The sequence below is a fragment of the Oncorhynchus mykiss genome, chromosome 21, assembly GCF_057628025.1.
Source record: "Oncorhynchus mykiss isolate SJ-2025 chromosome 21, ASM5762802v1, whole genome shotgun sequence".
NCBI classification, from domain to species: Eukaryota; Metazoa; Chordata; class Actinopteri; order Salmoniformes; family Salmonidae; genus Oncorhynchus; species Oncorhynchus mykiss.
The window spans coordinates 21,169,748-21,192,738 of NC_143042.1; the positions used below are offsets into that span (position 1 = coordinate 21,169,748).

The 22,991-nt window shown below is 44.7% G+C and overlaps 1 protein-coding gene across 19 annotated transcripts in view; it reads left to right on the top strand.

The window, feature by feature from the left end:
• LOC110500216 (dedicator of cytokinesis protein 4) overlaps window positions 1-22,991 on the top strand; it is a 147,546-nt gene that overhangs the window by 100,484 nt on the left and 24,071 nt on the right. For 6 of the 19 annotated variants that reach the window (XM_036957604.2, XM_090214198.1, XM_036957602.2 and 3 more), the window contains 23 exons: window positions 1,972-2,069; window positions 2,285-2,368; window positions 3,069-3,169; window positions 5,479-5,560; window positions 5,895-6,065; window positions 8,119-8,311; window positions 8,707-8,843; window positions 11,541-11,675; window positions 12,163-12,261; window positions 12,640-12,734; window positions 12,887-12,962; window positions 13,054-13,154; window positions 13,261-13,319; window positions 13,439-13,587; window positions 13,780-13,865; window positions 15,131-15,287; window positions 15,782-15,875; window positions 16,017-16,165; window positions 16,790-16,876; window positions 16,982-17,086; window positions 17,460-17,601; window positions 20,478-20,644; window positions 21,638-21,724. In XM_036957604.2, coding sequence (XP_036813499.2) covers window positions 1,972-2,069; window positions 2,285-2,368; window positions 3,069-3,169; window positions 5,479-5,560; window positions 5,895-6,065; window positions 8,119-8,311; window positions 8,707-8,843; window positions 11,541-11,675; window positions 12,163-12,261; window positions 12,640-12,734; window positions 12,887-12,962; window positions 13,054-13,154; window positions 13,261-13,319; window positions 13,439-13,587; window positions 13,780-13,865; window positions 15,131-15,287; window positions 15,782-15,875; window positions 16,017-16,165; window positions 16,790-16,876; window positions 16,982-17,086; window positions 17,460-17,601; window positions 20,478-20,644; window positions 21,638-21,724 — 2,654 coding nt within the window. Of the gene's footprint in view, window positions 1-1,971; window positions 2,070-2,284; window positions 2,369-3,068; window positions 3,170-5,478; window positions 5,561-5,894; window positions 6,066-8,118; window positions 8,312-8,706; window positions 8,844-11,540; window positions 11,676-12,162; window positions 12,262-12,639; window positions 12,735-12,886; window positions 12,963-13,053; window positions 13,155-13,260; window positions 13,320-13,438; window positions 13,588-13,779; window positions 13,866-14,778; window positions 14,806-15,130; window positions 15,288-15,781; window positions 15,876-16,016; window positions 16,166-16,789; window positions 16,877-16,981; window positions 17,087-17,459; window positions 17,602-20,477; window positions 20,645-21,637; window positions 21,725-22,991 lie in introns of all 19 variants that reach the window. The other 13 variants (XM_036957601.2, XM_090214193.1, XM_036957600.2 and 10 more) reach the window with 3 other exon arrangements.

Sequence of the window (22,991 nt, forward strand, 5' to 3'; positions counted from 1 at the left end):
AATACAGGTACTTCCTCACATCCAGAAATACAGGTACTTCCTCACATACAGAAATACAGGTACTTCCTCACATACAGAAATACAGGTACTTCCCCACATACAGAAGTACAGGTACTTCCACACATACAGGAATACAGGTACTTCCTCACATACCGAAGTAGAGGTACTTCCTCACATCCAGAAATACAGGTACTTCCTCACATCCAGAAATACAGGTAATTCCTCACATCCAGAAATACAGGTACTTCCTCACATCCAGAAATACAGGTACTTCCTCACATCCAGAAATACAGGTACTTCCTCACATACAGAAGTACAGGTACTTCCTCACATACAGGAATACAGGTACTTCCTCACATACCGAAGTACAGGTACTTCCTCACATCCAAAAATACAGGTACTTCCTCACATCCAGAAATACAGGTACTTCCTCACATCCAGAAATACAGGTACTTCCTCACATCCAGAAATACAGGTACTTCCTCACATCCAGAAATACAGGTACTTCCTCACATCCAGAAATACAGGTACTTCCTCACATACAGAAGTACAGGTACTTCCTCACATACAGGAATACAGGTACTTCCTCACATACCGAAGTACAGGTACTTCCTCACATCCAAAAATACAGGTACTTCCTCACATCCAGAAATACAGGTACTTCCTCACATCCAGAAATACAGGTACTTCCTCACATCCAGAAATACAGGTACTTCCTCACATCCAGAAATACAGGTACTTCCTCACATCCAGAAATACAGGTACTTCCTCACATCCAGAAATACAGGTACTTCCTCACATCCAGAAATACAGGTACTTCCTCACATCCAGAAATACAGGTACTTCCTCACATACAGAAGTACAGGTACTTCCTCACATACAAGAATACAGGTACTTCCTCACATACCGAAGTACAGGTACTTCCTCACATACCGAAATACAGGTACTTCCTCACATCCAAAAATACAGGTATTTCCTCACATCCAGAAATACAGGTACTTCCTCACATACCGAAATACAGGTACTTCCTCACATCCAGAAATACAGGTACTTCCTCACATACAGACATACAGGTACTTCCTCACATCCAGAAATACAGGTACTTCCTCACATACAGAAATACAGGTACTTCCTCACATCCAGAAATACAGGCACTTCCTCACATCCAGAAATACAGGTACTTCCTCACATACAGAAATACAGGTACTTCCTCACATCCAGAAATACAGGTACTTCCTCACATCCAGAAATACAGGTACTTCCTCACATACAGAAATACAGGTACTTCCTGAAGTGCAGTTGAAGACAGACTGAGCCCTTTATTCTTTAACCTATTTTATTAATACATTCTGGGGAATTTAACACTGGGAAAATTGCTTTATGTTTAAAGCTCGCTACATTATGAGCGGTCATCATTTTGAATTCGTGGATTGTTTGAATGTAAATGTGTTGTCTTATTATATGCTTGAAATAGAATAGAATGACATAGTTTTTTCCAGAAGGAACTTCAGTAATTAAATTATAGCGCTTTAACCATACGCCGTCATGTTGCTTTGCCAGAAATGCTCTGGATTTCCCAAATCGTGATGGAAGTTCAATAACGCGTCTTCATTGCCTCGCCATGATATTGTTTGACAAGACAACGGCAAGTTGCCATTATGCAGAAACCCAGGCTACTATGCAGATGTAGTCTGTTAGACTACATAAAAAGTTTGATCACTTTTTTTGCTGAGAATTGTTCTGCAAAGCAGGACATTTATTTGAGTGTAAACATTTTTGCTGCAGGATTATTTTCCTGCTGTAGCAAACTGGCTCAAATTAACATCCTATATCTGTATGTTTCTCTCTGTGTGTGTGTGTGTGTCTAGGTCTCGGGAACCAAGAGTAGACAGTCTCTCACTACATGTCTATGAGCTAACTGAGGTTGTCCATGATGTAACGGTGGTTGTTTCTCTTCATGTGTCCCTGTAGGTGACATGTTAGACCTGCTGAAGTGGAGAGCCCACCCAGAGAAGATCAATGACAGCCTGTCAAAGCTGAAAGAGATCGATGGCTCTGAGATAGTCAAGGTACCGCCCCTCCCCGGGCCCTCGTATTTTCACCCGGATTGGTTCAGGATCATGTCACTCAAAGAATGTCCTGTATAGATTGGCCTTTTTTTTATGTTTGACTTGAAAAAGTCTCCTAGATGTCTTTTATAGATGTATCATAGGATTTTTCATCCACATGATCTCGTAGATATTCACTCTTTTGTATATCTATCACTCTATCTCTCCCTCACCAGTTTTTACAGGACACACTTGATACACTCTTTGGGATCTTGGATGAGAGTTCCCAGAGGTATGGGCTGAAGGTGTTTGACTGCCTGGTAAGTGGCTACTGCTTCTGTGGTCTTCTATTTCCTAGCATATTGTTTTCTCCCTCCCTGACAGCTAATCATTGGTTGATTCTAAACACTGCTGGTTGGAGCCAGGATTTGGGTGTCATGACGGCAGAACTAATTGTGTGTGTGTGTCTGCGCATGTGTCGGGAAGTAGACCAAGCCTCATTAGAAAAGAAGGCCTGTGCCCAATAGTGGGATACTGCGGTCAGAGAGAAAAAGTGCAATGATGCATGGTAGACACAGACAAACACACACTGGAAGCTTGAGCCAATGGATGTGCTTAATACTGTAACTCTTCACAGCCTTCGCTGATCAATCCCAGACAGTCATGCTGCATTGCTCTAATATAGAGCTGAGGGATTGATCTGCTTGCAGTTGACTCGGTTCAATCAATCATGCACGCACACACGCGCACCACACACACACACACGCACACACGTGCACCACACACACACACACACACACACACACACACACACACACACACAGACTCATCTCTGCTCTGTTCTCCTTTATCATGTGAGGCAATCATGTGAGATGAATCTGTACAAACTAGGCCAGTTTGTCTCACATAGGAGGCGAGGTTGAATAAATAGGTTGTTTGCTGTTGGCTAAGTAAAGAGCGTTGCAATTTGTGGAAAGCATGAAACGGTGTGTGACTGAGTCATTTCCTTGACTCTTTCAGGTCCACATCATTAACCTGCTACAGGACAGCAAGTTCCAGCATTTCAAGCCCGTCATGGATACCTACATCGAGAGTCATTTTGCTGGAGCCTTGTCTTACAGGTGTGTTTCTCTCTTTCTCCTCCTAGGGTGCATTGTGGTTGTTTTATGGTTGTCCTATGGTAATACCTACGGTATACTACCTGGTAATAATGGTGGGCTGCAAAGGTGCTTCAGTGGTGTGGATGAGTCACCTGTGGCGCCCTCCTAATTATAAATTAGGATCATGTGTCCTCAATATCTCACGTTGATTTGGCCCTGCAAATCCACTCACTGTTCCTCGTACGCTGTGCTGTCGCCTCAAACTCACAATGTGACACGCTCACGCTGTTCTGCCCTCACTACCTGCTAAGCTCTCACACTACCCATTTCTCACTAACACCCCTCTCCTGCCAGGCTCACAGCTAAAGCTCTCACCTCTCGCTTACCTAAAATAAACTCAATAAACTCATTTAGAGAAAGAGTGTTGCCTGCCTCTGGAATCATAGTCTACGGTGGTTTAGTTGAGTTCAGTGATTTTCAGTAGATTATAAAACTGTATGTAAATTATATATGTGGACACCCCTTCAAATTAGTGGATTCGGCTATTTCAGCCACACCTGTTGCTGACAGGGGTATAAAATCGAGCACACGGCCATGCAATCGCCATAGACAAACATTGGCAGTAGAGTGGCCTTACTGACTGGCTCAGTGGCTTTCAATGTGGCACTGTCATAGGATGCCACCTTTCCAACAAGTCAGTTTGTCAACTTTCTGCCCTGCTGGAGCTGACCCGGTGAACTGTAAGTGCTGTTATTGTGAAGTGGAAACGTCTAGGAGCAACAATGGCTCAGCCGCAAAGTGGATCTCACAGAAGCTCAAGCAGAAGCTCACAGAATGGGACCCGGGAGTGGTGAAGCGTGTAGCGCATAAAAATCATCTGTCCTCGGTTGCAACACTCACTACCGAGTTCCAAACTGCCTCTGGAAGCAACTGTTCGTCGGGAGCTTCATGAAATTGGTTTCCATGGACGAGCAGCCGCACGCACACAAGCCTAAGATCACCATGCACAATGCCAAGCGTCAGCTGGAGTGGTGTAAAGCTCACCGCCATTGGATTCTGGAGCAGTGGAAACGTGTTCTCTGGAGTGATGAATCACGCTTCACCATATCGCAGCCCGACAGACAAATCTGGGTTTGGCGGATGCCAGGAGAATGCTCCCTGCCCGAATGCATTGTGCCAACTGTAACGTTTGGTGGAGGGGGAATAATGGCCTGGGGTTGTTTTTCATGGTTCGGGCTAGGCCCCTTAGTTCCAGTGAAGGGAAATCTTAGCTCTGCAACATACAATGACATTATAGACGATTCTGCGCTTCCAACTTTGTGGCAACAGTTTGGGGAAGGCCCTTTCCTGTTTCAGCATGACAATGCCCCCGTGCACAAAGCGAGGTCCATACAGAAATGGTTTGTCGAGATCGGTGTAGAAGAACTTGACTGGCCTGACCTCAACCCCATCGAACACATTTGGGATGAATTGGAACAGCGACTGCGAGCCAGGCCTAATCGTCCAACATCAGTGCCCAACCTCACTAATGCTCTTGTGGCTGAATGGAAGCAAATCTCTGCAGCAGTGTTCTAACAGCTAGTGAAAGGCTGTTATAGCAGCAAAGGGGGGACCCCATCTCCATATTAATGCCCATGATTTTGGAATGAGATGTACGCCGAGCAGATGTCCACATACTTTTGTTCATGTTGTGTATCTATTCAGTCCCAGAAATAACATTGTACACTTTATTAGCTGATTATTTCCAACAAAATGGTGGTTGTCTCTTCAGTACACTATGTACCCAAGGGAAAACCAATCAACATGCAATCACAGTCCAATCACAGAAAATCAGGCAAAAACATCTCCCACACAAATGCTCAATCTGTGGAAATTACTATACCATTTGCTCTCTCCATCATTTTTCCTTTGCTTGTACTCCTAATGTCTCTTGTGATTTTGTTCAATTATCTGTAAGTGTGTGCTTTCTCAAACCTGGCCATTAATGTTAATACAGTACACAGTGTGAATCTGAAGTGTTGTGGTCACACCATTGCACAGCCACACACAGACGTTTTATAAACCAACCCTTGTGTTCTGTTTCTTTTGCTGTACAACAGAACACAGCCGAAGGTTGTTCAGCCCTAGACATTGTTTGATCATGAACACCATCGCCATTCATTTTTAACACAAAGATTTGACATGCGTTACCTCACGCTACACCAAGGCATTCTTTGTGTGTTGTGTCTCTGGAATAGGTAGGTGGGTGCTTGGATTGTTGGTGGAAATGCATTGTGATCGCAGAGGAAGGTCGAGTTCAGTAGTTGATGCTAGATGTGTGCTTTTCACAGGGACCTGATCAAAGTACTGAAGTGGTACGTGGATCGCATCGTAGATGCCGAGCACCAAGATCACATTCAGCAGGTCCTCAAGGTGAGTGTGTGCACCTGAACGCACACGCGCACACGCATCCTCTTCAGCGTGTGTTGAGGATCCCTCAGTAGCATTCATTAGTCTCTTTTCGCCCCTCTCTCTCATATTGTTGCTGCATGCAATTTCAAAAAGTGGAAATACTACACTTTGGGTGTTCAACATTTCCAGAACACATGACTTTTAATGGCCTAGTAGCACACATAATTGCAGGGAGCCACATCAACGACACTAATATGTTTCCCCATTGTGTTTTAATACCAGTGGTGTCTAGCGTTATTGTGGATGACTGATATTGTCAGGGAGTAACTCGTCCGTCCGTCCGCCCCCCCCCCAGGCCACGGAGTACATCTTTAAGTACATCATCCAGTCCCGGCGTCTCTTCGCTCTCGCCACGGGGGGTCAGAGCGAGGAGGAGTTCCGCTGCTGCATCCACGAGCTCTTCATGTCTATCCGCTTCTTCCTGTCCCAGGAGAACAAGATCACCAGCCCTGTCACGCAGACACAGGTGTGTGTGTGTGTGTGTGTGTGTGTGTGTGTGTGTGTGTGTGTGTGTGTGTGTGTGTGTGTGTGTGTGTGTGTGTGCATGTGACATTGACACAGTAGCTTGACTCAGTGCAGACATGAAACATGCCCCATATGATTGATAGAGAGCACTGAGGTTGTCAACATTGCATCCTGGTCTGTCTTGCTTTATATGGCAATAACAGGTGTGTGTGTGTGCGTGTGTGTGTGTGTGTGCGTGTGTCCGCGTCCGTTTATATTTCAAGCAATCCCACTTAATTCAGTTTGATTTGTAAGAAAATGTTTTTAATGGAATTTCATGCTGATATAAAGCCCAGGAGATACTTGGTCATTCATATTTCATGCTTTGTCTTGGGGGGCTGCACAGCATGAAACCTAAAAGAAGAAGACTAAAACAAAGCTGCTAAACACACCCACAAATAATTAGAATTACACACAGTGTAGTGTGTGTGTCTTCACGTGTCTTCAGCTGATGTCTTTGTTTGTAGACACACACAGTAGTACGAGTGTGTGTGTGCGCGCGTGTGTGTGTGTGTTTGCTGATGTGCTTATTATACCCCAGAGACCCCTTTGTCCTCCTTCCCCCAAATAATCTTGATCCTAATCTACAGTAATACATTATTTATGTGTGTGTGTGTGTGTGTGTGTGTGTCTGCTCTCTTTAATAATCATCTCTCCCCAGTGGCTCTCTGTTGGCCTCCAGCCTGTCTTACCCTTGTGCCCTCCACAGATAATGTGTGGGTCTAATTCATGGTTGCACACTAGGATATAAACCACTGGGCTGTATGTGTACGTGTGTGTGTTGTCTGTTTGTGTGTGTGTGTGTTGTCTGTTTGTGTGTGTGTGTGTGTGTGTGTGTGTGTGTGTGTGTGTTTGCTGCACACTTAGCTGTGTAAACTCCCGCAGCAGCCCACCCTAATGGACCCAGCTGATAATGACCTGGCCCGTAAAGTCTGTCTGTACACCCCGTTGCGTGAGTGACCGTTCACTCTGGCTCACACTCTCTGCTGGAGATCCTTACCACACACTGCGCTGTTATTTTCACCTCGTGTGTGTTGTTATTTCACCCTGGTGTCATCACGCTGCTCCACCTTTCCTCCCTCCCAGTGCTGCTGGGAAATCATTTTAACTAGGCACAGAGGCTCCCTGTCAGAACAGCAACAGTGCACAGTAACAGAATGCACTCTTGGCACAATCCAGTAACATAAATGGCTGATTGCTGATCTATTGTCATCTTGATCTACAACAGAACAGAACAATGGCTATAGGAGAATGCAGGTCAGGCCACTCATAATCCATGTTAATCTGGCACACCCCCCCCCTCATCATGTATTGCACTGTGCTGCTGTTGACGGCACCACCTGGATTAGGTGTGTTGGAGGCATTAATGAATGGTGCCCGCATGGTAAACTCTCCATGATGGCCAGTGGATTGGGATTGGAGATGAACATACATTTCATTTCCAGCCCAGTACATTAGTTTGTGAGCAGCTCTCTATGTGTCAAGGTTGAAAATTGGGGTGTAGATAGATGGGGATATTTGTGACATAAAAATCAATATATGCACAATTTGACATGACTTGTTATGCCTCTCTTAAGGGGTATATGAGGGGTATTTTGAAATCACAGTATGAGTGGAAGGATAAGTGGAAGGTAATGTTGCAGTTTTAAAGCTAATTTCCTTCAATTATACACATTTTGCCATGGGGCAGAGAGAAAAAATTGCTTATAAAAAAAAAAAAATTGGTTATAATTGGTTTGATTTCTCATGGGCCACATTTACTGACTATACAGTAGCCTATTTGTTACTATAGCTGTAGATCACTTTAGGTAAAAGCCTCTGCTAGATAAGTGTGTTGGGGTCCTAGACCTAGACTGTATATGGTTTGAGTAACATTTTCTCATAAGGCGCATGCTGTACAGTACACAGTAGCTTATGTGTTAACTGTAAGCCACTTTAAGTAGAAGCCTGTACTACTGTACTACTGCTAGATATCTATATTTATTCCGTGTCTGTTTATGTCTGTGTGTTCCCAGGCGGTGTTCCTGCGGACGTTCCCTGCGGTGTACGGGGAGCTGCTGAAGATCTTCACGGTGAGGGAGGTGGCAGGCTTTGTCAGGGAGACGCTGGGCAGCCTGCCCGCCACCGCTCACGCTGAGTGCCCTCTGGAAGCCGTCAAGCTGCATTGTATCGCCAAGACCGTGGAGAGCCAGCTGTACACCAACCCAGGTAGGAACGCACGGCCGCACACACACAATATTGAATAACTTACGCAACACTCACAAGCAAACATTTGGGGGTTGTGTAGGCACACACACAAACACACATATCGCACACACATGATTATACACATTTGCTAGTAATTACATACCTACACAGGCACACTTGCCAGTTAATTGTAGTTAATGGTAATTATATACTCACACAAATAGCTGTGGTAACATTTTATTAGCTGCTTGCTCAGTGGGCGGGCTGGGGGTTAAAATCACACCCAAGAGAGGGAGAAAAATAGAAAAACAGGTGTTTGAGCAGGTCATGCTTTCTAGTAATTTTGTGTCTGTGTGTGTGTGTGAGTGTGTGTGTGTATTTTCATGTTCAAGTGTGTGTACTTGTGTGTATTACAGAGTCGAGGTGTATCCTGCTCCCGGTGGTGTTGCGTCTGTTGCAGGCCCACATGCAGGAGCAGAGAGACCTGGTGATGTGTGCCCGTATCCTCACCAGCATGCTCTCTCTCATCAGGAAGGATGACTCTGTCACCACCGTGAGTACAGCTACAGCAGAGCACCATGGGTGGTGTAGTCTTTTAGGCTGCCACCTCACAGTTAATCATGGACAGACTACAAATTGTGCAAGATTTGAGGTTCTGGGTTAATCGAGATTACCACACAGTTAATACAGTGGCTTGCGAAAGTATTCATCCCCCTTGGCATTTTTCCTATTTAGTTGCCTTACAATCTGGAATTAAAATAGATTTGTTTTGGGGGGGCTGTATCATTTGATTTACACAACATGCCTTCCACTTTGAAGATGCAACATATTTTTTTATTGTGAAACAAACAAGACAAAAAACAGAAAACTTGAGCATGCATAACTATTCCCCCCCCCCCCCCCCCCCCAAAGTCAATACTTTGTAGAGCCACCTTTTACAGCAATTACAGCTGCAAGTCTCTTGGGGTATGTCTCTATAAGCTTGGCACATCTAGCCACTGGGATTTTTGCCCATTCTTCAAGGCAAAACTGTTCCAGCTTCTTCAAGTTGGATGGGTTCCGCTGGTGTACAGCAGTCTTTAAGTTATACCAAAGATTCGCAATTGGATTGATGTCTGTGCTTTGAATAGGCCATTCCAAGACATTTAAATATTTCCCCTTAAATCACTCAACTGTTGCTTTAGCAGTACACTTAGGGTCATTGTCCTGCTGGAAGGTGAACCTCTGTCCCAGTCTCAAATCTCTGGAAGACTGAAACAGGTTTCCCCTCAAGAATTTCCCTGTATTTAGCGACATCCATCGTTCCTTCAATTCTGACCAGTTTCCCAGTCCCTGCCAATGAAAAACATCCCCACAGCATGATGCTGCCACCACCATGCTTCACTGTGTGGATGGTATTCTCGGGGTGATGAGAGGTGTTGGGTTTGCACCAGACATAACGTTTTCCTTGATGGCCAAAAAGCTCAATTTTAGTCTCATCTGACCAGAGTACCTTCTTCCATGTGTTTGGGGAGTCTCCCACATGCCTTTTGTCGAACACCAAACGTGTTTGCTTATTTTTTTCTTTAAGCAATGGCTTTTTTTCTGGCCACTCTTCCGTAAAGCCCAGCTCTGTGGAGTGTACGGCTTAAAGTGGTCCTATGAACAGATACTCCAATCTCCGCTGTGGAGCTTTGCAGCTCCTTCAGGGTTATCTTTTGTCTCTTTGTTGCCTTTCTGATTAATGCTCTCCTTGCCTGGTTTGCGAGTTTTGGTGGGCGGCCCTCTATTAGCAGGTTTGTTGTGGTGCCATATTCTTTCATTTTTAAAATAATGGATTTAATGGTGCTCCGTGGGATGTTCAAAGTTTCTGATATTTTTTTATAACCCAACCCTGATCAGTACTTCTCCACAACTTTGTGCCTGACCTGTTTGGAGAGCTCCTTGGTCTTCATGGTGCCGCTTGCTTGGTGGTGCCCTTTGCTTAGTGGTGTTGCAGACTCTGGGGCCTTTCAGAACAGGTCTACATACTGAGATCATGTGACAGATCATGTGACACTTAGATTGCACACAGGTGGACTTTATTTGACTAATTATGTGACTTATGAAGGTAATTGGTTGCACCAGATCTTATTTAGGGGCTTCATAGTAAAGGGGGTGAATACATATGCATGCACCACTTTTCCGTTTAATATATATATTTTTTTTAATTAATCAAGTTTTTTTCATTTCACTTCACCAATTTGGACTATTTTGTGTATGTCCATTACATGAAATCCAAATAAAAATCAATTTAAATGACAGGTTGTAATGCAACAAAGTAGGAAAAACGCCAAGGGGGATGAAAACATTTGCAAGGCCCTGTAGGCATTGCTCAAAAATGTTATTGTTCCCTTATTTGATAACAACAATGTGTATTGTGATCTCAATAAAGCTTTGTTTGTTTGCGTGGCGTGATAAAATAAACTAGCAAAACCTGCCAGACTAACAATAGACACCAATAAATCTGGTTTATTGAACAAGTAATGAAGTAAACCGATAGGTGCAAGAACAAGTAAACAATCCAATTGGAATCCATCAATGAAACAGTGTGGATGTGGCTGTTTGTCCCTGTGAGCGTGTTAGTCTCATCGTGACCTTGACACAGTGCTGGCCTGTTTGGCTGAGAAGCAACTAATCGCACGCGCACACATGCACACACACGCACACATGCACACACGCACACACGCACACACACACACACGCAACTCTGACACACACACACACACACACACACACACACACACACACACACACACACACACACACACAGACAGGGATGTGAACATGGCTAAGATGAAGTGACAGCAGGAGCAGCCAGTGTGCCAGCCTGACACTCTCTCATTATCACTTTGTCTGTCCAACACGGGGCTCTCTTCTCCTGTCAGGATGAGAGGGGGAATGGAGTGGGCAAATGGACTCTCTGCCTTGGCCTTAGTTTCCCTCTGCTGTTGCTGTGGCTCAACGAGCAGGCTGGCAATGTGGATCACACACACACACACACACACACACACACACACACACACACACACACACACACACATACTCACATTTTATCTCTCTATTGTGTGTCCAATTTGTCTAAGACTGGTTTGGCTAGTATGGGCTAGTGGTCTATTTTTTTGTCTCACCTGTGTTTGCATACTGTCTGTATGGGTAATGTGTGTGTACAAACTGCAGGCATGATTATGTACCTGTGTGAAACTTAATGTGCACTTGTGTGTGTCCTGAGGAGCCGGTGGTTTCTGAGGAGGTGGATCTGATAGTGGACAGTCTGCTGGTTGTCCTGATGAGGACTATCCTTGAGATCACTAACAGGCCACAACCAGCCGGGACCAATATGAGACTGCAGTTCCAAGACATCACGGTTAGTGTGTGTGTGTGTGTGGGTGCATGTGTGTGTATCTAACTGCTAGTCATTCTAAATATAGCATGAGGTTTTAAGGTCAATGATTGAAACTGCAATTGTGGTCAAAAAGAGCCGTGCTTCTGTCCTGCTCTTAACCGCAGCCGAGTTTAGAGAAAACCATTCTCTTACATTTCCATTTGACATTTTGCCAAATGTCAAACCACCTAAACAAGTAGAAAATAACCACTTAATTTCTCTCCCAGCTTGTTCAGACTGTAGTATTTACAGGTCTTCCATGGAGATACATGGTCTTCCATCTCTCTCACTGTTAGATCTAGTATATGTGGCCAATGTCTCAGATTTTAAAAGCTGTTGCTCTTCTTTCTCACTATCTGTCTTTCTCTCTCTCTCATCTCTGTGTGTCTCTCTCTCTCTTTCACTCTCTCTGTCTCCATTTTTCTCTCTCTCTTTCTCTCTTTATCTTTCTCTCTCTCTCTCTCTACAGGGGGAGTTTGTGGCATGCCTGCTGGCTCTCCTCAGACAGATGAGTGATAAACATTACCAGCAGCTCCTGCAGACCTTCACCAGCAAGGATGACCTGAGGGTAAGCCTACACACAGACACACACACACACCACTCAGCAGAATCTGACTGATGACTCAGCTTATGTGTCATAGTCAGTAGCAAGAGAGTGTGTGTGTGTGTGTGTGTGTGTGTGCGTGCGTGCGTGCATGCAGAATGTGGAATGTGGAACGGTCATGCCAGGGGTTGAGGAAGAGGTGGGATGGAGAGATAGGAATGTTGAAATGGGGTCACTAAGTTCACAGTAATAGGAAGGAATACCATAAATGCACACTATGGATATCATGAATGCACTCCCACTCTGAATGCATTACTTTAGATTCACAGTTTGGTGATGTGCTGAATGGCAATTGCTGTTAAACAAAGTAAATGTAGTGTGCTCTTTTTTTCTGTTTTTCAGGACTTCCTCTTGCAGATCTTTACCGTGTTCCGCATTCTGATTCGGCCAGAGATGTTCCCGAAAGATTGGACTGTCATGCGGTTGGTCACCAACAAGTAAGACCCCTTTTCCCCCTTGCAGTAGCTAAACTATTTGATTCAAAATGGTGTGCCTCCATTACTCATCATTAGCTGACACCTGTTTATAGTCTGGTTATAGTCTGGTTTATCAACATAATCTCATTATGCACTCTCTCTCTCTTTCTCAGTGTCATCATAACAACAGTCCTGTACCTCTCTGATGCTCTGAGGAAGAACTTCCTCAATGAGAAGTTTGACTACAAGGTAAGAGCTGCTATCATCCACTTTGTATTGAAAAAGCATGTAGTGACCTGTCATTGACTTGCTATAATGTGGCTTAATGCGTCTTCCGTAGGTGTGGGACTCGTACTTCTATCTGTCCGTCATCTTCATCAACCAGCCCTGTCTTCAACTGGAGTCCTTCTCTCCATCCAAGAGGAAGAGGGTACTGGAGAAGTAAGTCTTGTCTCTACATGCACACTCGCTAACTTTCTTCACTTTTCACATCCTGGGTTTGGCCCTGTTCTGACCTCGCGCTCTCTGGTGTTATCTCGTTGTACAGGTATGGGGACATGAGGGTGATGATGGGTTGTGAGATCTTCAGCATGTGGCAGAACTTGGGTACGACACAGTCACATTCTCGTTCTCTTCCTGTGTCACGTCGTTGGATTCTTGCTCGCCTCTCAGGGGAACGTAGTTGATCTCGCTCTTTCTCTCCTGCTACCTCCATCTCTCTCCAGGTGAGCACAAGTTGAACTTCATCCCGGCGATGATAGGTCCGTTCCTGGAGGTGACCCTGGTTCCCCAGCCTGACCTGAGGAACGTCATGATCCCTATCTTCCATGACATGATGGACTGGGAGCAAAGGAGGAGCGGAAACTTCAAACAGGTAATGGCCAGAGCTGTCCGTATTTTGCAGGTCATATAGCTCTGGTACTGGACTGGCTGGGACCAGCACTAGCACCCCCTGGTGGCACTTTACAGATATTGCAGTTCCACCAAGACCAGACCGACTGTGCCCAATGTTGGCATCCGTGTGTTGATATAGATTGATTACATAAACAATTTGTTCTCACGTCAGGTGGAGGCCAAGCTGATCGACAAACTGGACAGTCTGATGTCAGAAGGCAAAGGAGACGAGACGTACAGAGAGCTCTTCAACAGCATGTGAGTCGGAGGGAACACGCATACAGTCACGCCGTACTGTAAACGTCGTTACCAGAATCAGTTTGTCTGTGTGTTGTATTGAGTAAGGGAGGAGGACTCGTGGAGGGATGTATGTGGGGAGGGAAGGGTGGGAAAAGGGAAGTGTTTTGAGTACTCCAGACAAACACCTCCCCTCATATCCATACTCCTTCATGCCTCCTTTCTGAGATCTCCTAGTATGTGTACTCAGGTTGGTCCCTTCACCTTGCGTGCTAGGTGCTGTGTGTGTGTGTGTGTGTGTGTGTGTGTGTGTGTGTGTGTGTGTGTGTGTGTGTGTGTGTGTGAGTGTTTTATTGTTGTTGGCCTGTGCAGTGTTCATGCAATTCTCTCCCTATCACAAGCCCATACATCATAGTCCCACTTTTTTTGTCAAACATCAATTGGGCCATTTATGAATGTTTCACCAGCTTTGAGATGTATACGCTTTATGAGCTATTATATGAGCGCTATAACTACTTTATGAGCTCTGTAACTAGTTTGTAAACAAGTGTCAACGTTAGGTTAGAGCTCAGCATAAGGCGACATTCATTTACAGTACGTACAGTCCAGTATCCATATGATGTGTCACTGCCTTGTCCACCATCAGGGCACGTGCCGAACACTGCACAGCTTTAGTGCCACCACATTGATCTCCCTCCACCACCACAGCCTTTTACATGTGCGGTCTGGATACAGCTAATTTCAGTATATCGGTCAAGTTTCCCATAACATGGGGTGCAGACACTCTTGAGCCTTTATGGCTGTACACAAGTATTTTTGTTTCTTTCCGTCTCCCTGACTGACATCACTAACCCAGAACTAACTTGTGTGAGTGTGTGCGGATATTATTAATCTATTAATATTCATTTGTTTTGCCATTGCGTTCCCGGAGTAGAATCCCTCTGTTTGGTCCGTACCCTAGGTAAGACACACCAATACTCTACACACAGTGTGTTGTCCTTCTGTTAGGGAATTCCTTTACTGCTGGGATACAGGACCGCATGATTGACAGCAGGTTGAAGAGTTTATTGCTCCCTTTTTCTGTATTTTTCTCTGACTTCTCTCTTTTTCTTGCTCTCTTCTTTCTTCTATGCCTATTTCTCTCTCTCTCTCTCCTCTCTCTCTCTCTCTCTCTCTCTCTCTCTCTCTCCCTCTCCTCTCTCTCTCTCTCTCTCCTCTCTCTCTCTCTCTCCCTCTCCTCTCTCTCTCTCCTCTCTCTCTCTCTCTCCTCTCTCTCTCTATTCCAGTCTGTTGAAGAAGATTGAGAGGGAGACGTGGAGGGAGAGTGGCATCTCTCTCATCGCCACCGTCACGCGTCTGATGGAGAGGCTGCTGGACTACAGGGACTGCATGAAGCTGGGGGAGGTGGATGGGAAGAAGATTGGCTGCACCGTCAGTCTGCTGGTCAGTGACAGTCTCTCTCCGCCCTGTGGCCCTTGAAGAGATTCAATCACTGCTCTCCTCTCACCATAGAAACCCCATTTATTTGTTGCTAGCCTTTTGTCCCTTTGAACTATTGTGTTAAGAGAGCAGGACCAAAGCTGTGTTTCTGTTCCATTCCCAGTGATGATAAAGTTGCTATGATGATCGTGCTTTTTAGACCAGGGCTCAAATAGTTCACAGCCCCCTCATACAATACACAATGTTCTGGGTTGTCCTTGTTGCCATGCCAACCTGGGGGATTTATTTTGTGCGTGGTGTCTTTCAGTCCTGCAGGTTTATCTTACATAACGGACCGAAGCGCTAGAGCCTGAAAGCACCTGTTCATGTGGACCGATAGCACAGAGTTCATTACTATTCAGTGGCTGATAAACGATTGTGCACTTTGCTCTCTCTCGCTCTCTCTCTCTCTCAATCTCTCTCTGCCCCCCCCCCCCCCTCCCGTTGCCTGTCTCTAGAATTTCTACAAAACTGAGTTGAACAAGGAGGAGATGTACATACGCTACATACACAAGCTGTACGAACTGCACCTGAAAGCACAGAATTACACAGGTACACTGTAAAACGTGGCCTGTAAATTAAGCCATGTATGAAGTGTGTGTGAATGCTATGTTCGGGCTGTGAGTGTGCCTGTTCGTGGGCTCAAGGGTTTGGCATAACCATGACTATGTGGTGTTGTTGTGTGTTGTACAGAGGCCTCCTACACGCTTCTGTTGTATGACGAGCTGTTGGAGTGGTCCGATAGGCCCCTCAGAGAGTTCCTCAACTACCCCATGCAGAGCGAGTGGCAGAGGAAGGAGTACCTCCATCTTACCATTGTACAGAACTTTGACAGAGGGAAGGTGGGATCTCTCTCTTGCCCTTTCTTTCACTCCCTTTGCCTCCGTCTCACTCTTTCACTCTTTTATCTCTTGTTCATTGTTTCTGTCTCTCGTTCTCTCTCTCCTTCCCCACACTCAACATTAACAATTACCCTGGAATAGTGTCGTAATTAAAAAGGCAGTCTTATTTGAATGCTCTGCTCAGCAACTCCCATTACTTTATTTCTCTGCTGAATCATTCAAAATGTCCTCCCCCGTTATTCTTTGCCCAATTTCCCTGTGAATTCACGACCAAAGCCATCTGCTAGCTGCCGCTGCCTTGGGATTAAAACACAGCAGGAAAGGAAAGCTTTCATTTCATTAGCACGGTGGCTGGGTGTAGCACCTGCATGGGGACTGCAGGTCTGCCTTGGCAGTTGGCACGGTTATTGTTAGTACACTACCGCCACCCAGTGGTCAACACTCATACTGCAGCTAGTGTCCTCTGCAGGCCATTTGACATGTTTTGTCAGCATCTCAATATTCTAAAGAGGTTTCCTTCCCTTGAATCCTTATCCTGCTAATGTGAAAGAAATGAAAAGGCGAAAACACGTTCCTATTGAGATGTGACCATTGTTAATGTGATAATGTGTTTTGTTTCTTCAGTGTTGGGAGAACGGGATCATTCTGTGCAGAGAGCTGGCGGACCAGTACGAATCCTACTACGACTACAGGAACCTCAGCAAGATGAGGGTGAGTTACTTTATATCTTCTCGGTATATCTCCACGCTGACTGATCCCTGACCAGTTATGACATAACCTAATAGTGTTTTGTAACCTGACATTTCCTCTTGACAGATGATGGAGGCATCGCTGTATGATAAGATCATGGACCAGCAGAGACTGGAGCCAGAGTTCTTCAGGGTCGGCTTCTATGGCAAGAAGTTCCCCTTCTTCCTAAGGGTACCGCTCTGTTTTATCACTGGTTTTGTTAATGAAAGGACCTTTTAGAGGCCATAGAACTGCTCTTGAAGGCGTTTGCTCTCCCAATTTCCATCTGCACTTCTAAGCAAGTTGCTAATGAAGTATATTGCCTCTTAGTTTCCTCAAAAGGACTCGTAACTATGAATTCATAACCAACGTAACACAAAAGCAACCTCATAGGAATTGTTAGTGTGTGTTCATTAGATTTACAAATAAATTCTATTTTGAAGTTACATCATTAGAGGATTTGACCTCTAGACACTGTAGCAGATGCTGTAACTGTCCACTAGATGTCACGTTAACCCCTGTGCTGTCTCTGTTCTGCCTCTGATGCTCTCTGCCTCGTTTGCAGAATAAGGAGTTTGTGTGCCGTGGCCATGATTACGAGAGGCTGGAGGCCTTCCAGCAGCGCATGCTGAATGAGTTCCCCCATGCCATCGCCATGCAGCACGTCAACCAGCCTGACCAGACCATCTACCAGGCCGAGGCTCAGTGTATCCTATATTGACCTAGACAACATACACTATACACCACACACACACACACTAGTTTGTTTTACTATCCTTGTGGGGACCAAACAATTGATTTCCATTCAAAATCCTATTTTCCCTAACCTTAAACCTAACCCTTTACATTCGTAGGAATTGGCCTATACGGTGGATAGGGCTACATTGAAGTGTGTTTCTTACAGAAGATATATGGAATACATATGTATAACCATGGTAAAAAAAAATTAAACAGGAACAGTTTGGAGATTAGGGAAAAATTAATAGACTAAAGGTGAGGACACAACGAAGTCTGAAAACACTCTGGATACATTCAGTAACATGATAAGAATATTCTTGGAGAACGTGGGGTAGGTGCAACATAAGACAAAACAATGACAACGTTTTGAGTGAGAGATCAAACTAGTTGTCTCCAAGTGATCACACGCACCTCTCCAGTGTGCACAGTTCCTAAGTCATTTCCATGCTCATTTATGACTCAAAAGAAGAGTCTTCAACCACAAGGTGCTTCTTTGAGCTCTCCTAGCTGTGCCGTCGACAAACCAGAACAAGCCGGCTTGTAGTTGTTTTGATTGGAACACAGCCCCGCATCCCCGCCATCTATCCCCGGGCATCATTTGAAAGCTTGTTCTATTGCCAACATGATTAGCTTTCACAAGGCAATTCAGAGAAGCAGATAGCCATTTCGGTGCGTATAGAACGTACTCATGAGTGCATTCAGATGCAAAGTCCGCAGCAGATTTTCTTCACAGTACACCAAACATAGTCTCATTCTGTTCAGGACAACCCAGGGTACAACGCCATGTCATCTTGTAACTGTACACCAAACATGGTCTCATTCTGTTCAGGACAACCCAGGGTACAACGCCATGTCATCTTGTAACTGTACACCAAACATGGTCTCATTCTGTTCAGGACAACCCAGGGTACAACGCCATGTCATCTTGTAACTGTACACCAAACATGGTCTCATTCTGTTCAGGACAACCCAGGGTACAACGCCATGTCATCTTGTAACTGTACACCAAACATGGTCTCATTCTGTTCAGGACAACCCAGGGTACAACGCCATGTCATCTTGTAACTGTACATCAAACATGGTCTCATTCTGTTCAGGACAACCCAGGGTACAACGCCATGTCATCTTGTAACTGTACACCAAACATGGTCTCATTCTGTTCAGGACAACCCAGGGTACAACGCCATGTCATCTTGTAACTGTACACCAAACATAGTCTCATTCTGTTCAGGACAACCCAGGGTACAACGCCATGTCATCTTGTAACTGTACACCAAACATGGTCTCATTCTGTTCAGGACAACCCAGGGTACAACGCCATGTCATCTTGTAACTACATCAAACATAGTGATCATAAACGTTGACACTGTATATTTGATGAGTTTTATGATATGGACTATGGTGTTTTGGCTTGTATGACATTTAAAGCTGTATTTATTATAATCCTCAACGTCTCGTCTTTATAAATACATTGAGTCCTCTTAAATTTACAGCATTTCTCTCACTCGGACAACCAAAACATTTGCAAAAGTGTCCCAATTAGCAGGAGGGATGGGGACTGTCGCGCGTGGTGCTCATGTTCAGAACGTCTGTCAAGTCAAAACCCACACAGTGCTCTGATGTCATGTATAGCATATTACTGTACAGCCACTGTGTTTCAATTTAGGCACCTGACCAAATCTGCCATTTTCAACCCGAATACGGGTACGAGTCTAATGGGTTAACCTGACCTGAACCTTAACGACTAAACTTAACCCCTTACCTAAAATAGCCTTTTTCCATGTGGGGACTGGCAAAATGTCCCCCACTTGTTAAAATGTTCCTTGTTTTACTATCCTTGTGAGGACTTCTGGTCCCCGCAAGGACAGTAAAACCAAAAATATACACACACACACACACACACACACACAGTGGTACGCTGCATCCCACATGTCTAGTAAGCCTAAATAATATAAATGGCATATTATACCGGACTGATTATTCCTTATGAATAAGGATATCAATAGGAGTCATATTAGGAGTGTTTCCTAACCTAACCAGGAAACTCTTAGGACCCTAGTTTTCCTACACCGCACACAGGTTTCTACCGCATTACAGCATGTCGATTTATAGAGGAGTAAACCAAAGGTATGACTCCTTCCATCTTGGTCCTGAGCCAGATCTCTAGCCATGCTGTAAACACACACGTGAGGACTTAGTGCGGATCGGGATCGATCCCTTGATAAAAATGCACAAGGTGTCTGTAGGATGCGGCAGCCATCTTAATGATCCTCCTCCTCCTCCTTTTCCGCACGTGATTGATGGGACAGCTGTTTGGAAGGAGCCGCTCCTGCTCTCTCTCTCTCTGAGTGTGTGTGTGTGAATGTGTATACATGCACTCCCTCTATATGTGTGTGCGGGTGTGAGTGTGTCGTCTATTCTGTGTTTGACTTTTCTCCGAGTGCAATTAGAGCAGACAAGGCCCCTCAAACAGCATTAGCATACAGCTTTGTTATCCTCATGTGTCGTTAATCATTGAGGCTCCCTGGACCCATGCCCGTCCCTATTCATATCTATGGGCTGATGAGCTCTCCCTCCACTACGCTGATACAGGCCAGTCCTGCTGCCAATGGGTATGTGTTGTGATATAGTGTGGGGTGGACATTCAGATATATGGCTACAGGATGTGATTAGCGGAAAGGATGTATTAACACAGGAATTGGATGGATAGACCTGTGGAACCAAGGAGAGGGGGGGGTGAGGAAAGTGTGTGTGCATGTGCTTGCGTTCATGTGTGTATGTGTGTTTGCCCGACCTATTGTATGCATCTTTGTGGATCAGTCATATCCTTGACGTGCCGGCCCAGACCTACAGATCTACGCGGTGAGCCCCATCCCAGAGAGCCAGGACGTGCTGCAGAGAGACGGAGTGCCTGACAACATCAAGAGCTTCTATAAGGTCAACCACATCTGGAGGTTCAGATACGACAGGCCATTTCACAAGGGCACCAAGGACAAGGAGAACGAGTTCAAGGTGGGAGACACGCAGTGTTTGTGCACGCAAAAAAAAAACTCTCCCTCTGTGCCTTTCTGTTTCTCTCTCTCTCTTGCCTTTCTGTCTCGCTCGTCTCATCATCTTATGTCTCCTTTCTGGACTTGTTAGTGTTCTCATTCGATGTTTACCCCACATCCCTCTCCTTACTCACTTTCCCTCCCTCTCCCTCTCTCCCAATCTCTCGTCCTCCCTCTCTCCACTCTCTTGTTTATTGAGTGGTTGTGTGGGTGGCTCATGGTCTTCCTCTCTGTATTACAGGTGTGTTCAGGTGTTGTTTAATTCATAGTCCTACTAATTAGACTCTGGGGCTAGGAGAGGCTGAGACATGGAGCTCAGTCTAAATATCGTCTCTCCAGACTCCACCCACCCACGCTCACTCAATCTCCATTCGTTAACCTAATTTTGTCAGGTTTATGAATTGGATATCATCATCATATCCATATCGTCCCGAGGGTTAGGTTTCCCAGCTGTCTTTTTTTGGGGTCTAGTTAGTACTTGAGAGAAACTGTTCAGGCCAAGTAGATTTGACATTTAATATGGAAATATTAAGTAGCATGAATCAGTTCTGTGTTGATGTGATCTCGGAAAATGATGGGACAGAAAATGCAATTTGGTTTCTAAACTCCTTGTGGATGAAAGGAAAGGTATTACTGGAATATATAAGAATCTCGTGTTTTAATTTATTTAATTCAGTGACATTGCATCATTTGCAGATCGGTGTAGACTGCTGCTATGAGAACTCTGTATCCATGAGTATGTGTACTACTTGGACATTATATGAACCGGTGCCTACACATCATATATTGACAGGAGAGAAAAGCAATGTTCTGTGCTACTCGGATGTGTGGGTGAATGTGTTTGCAGAGTGCCAGCATTAACATGAAGTGTGTGTGTGCCTGCCTGCCTGCACATGTCCATGTGTGTGTGTGTGTGTGTGTGTGTGTGTGTGTGTGTGTGTGTGTGTGTTTTCAGAGCTTGTGGGTGGAGAGGACTACACTAACCCTGGTCCAGAGCCTGCCAGGAATCTCCAGATGGTTCGAGGTGGAGAAGAGAGAACTGGTGAGTCTCTTTACACTCCTCCAATAACCTCCTCATATAACCCCATTCACAACACACTGCTCAATGCTGACCCAGCTATGTTCTAACTTTGCAGAGAGCCCAACCGAGCTCCCTGAGTGTAGACCTATATTAAAGGGAAATTTCATCTCCAGCACCACCCCAACATCTACATCTGTGAAAATTGTGCATTTCTATGTTTTGTCGTAAAAAAAAATTATGGGAAGATAAGTATTTCCAATGATTGTGAAATGTCCCTTTAAGAGAAGGGTGAAAGTTATTCATAAGATTCATAATTATAATGTTACTCTGTAACTTCTGACGGATCAAGCTGCATACGGGAAGGCTGTGTCTTAGAGAGATGGTGTTTGTCTTAGGGATGCACGATATATCAGTGAACATATCTGAAATATTGAAACGAGGCTACAAAGAAAACTAATGGGACTGTAGCGACTGTGTTGACGTCAAAATCGGGGGTGTGAACTAGGTTTCTATTCAAGTGTTGATCGACATGGGGTAATGGCTCTATAGTATTGGAGAAAAGTGGAAAAAAACTGACCCTCCATTACATCTTGACGTGTCATAACCTGTCATCCTTTAAAAGCAATGGGGTAAGGGGGGATACCTAGTCATTTTTTGCGTCATCATTGCATGCGATCATCATTCTCAAAGCCGCTGTTTACTTCTAAGATCACTTTAGCACCGCCCTAAAAACCCGATTAAAATTAGACACAAACCTTCAAATAGGTATGTAATGACACATCTTATTTACATTTTTAGAGGCGATAAGGTAATAAGTTGGACAGATCGAGTGAAAAAAAGCAATTTTCCCACACATCTCTCCTCATTATCACGCATTAGTTTCGCTTCCCCACCCGCCATTTAAAAAAAGGCCCAACGGGGCTCATTGCCTGCTTGAATTATGCAGAAACGGGCAGCTTTTAGGTCATGTAATTGATTATGTTGGAAAGGGGAGAAATTGTGCTTTACAATGGTATTAACATTACAGCTGATCTGGAAGTATTTCGTTTTTGGGGCGCTAAAAAAAGGGCAATTGTACGGACCAAGGCGATGTACGAGTTTACGTTACCTAGCTAGCACCAATACAACCAGCCTGACAACAATGTGACCAGTAAAAACTGCAGTCATTTTCATTATTCTTAGCAATGATTTAGGAGTCATTGTGAGTAAGTATTAGCTAGGTTGCCACTTGTTGTTCGCCTATTGAAATTGAACTTCAGTTCATGAAAAATAAATAGCTAGCCAGCTA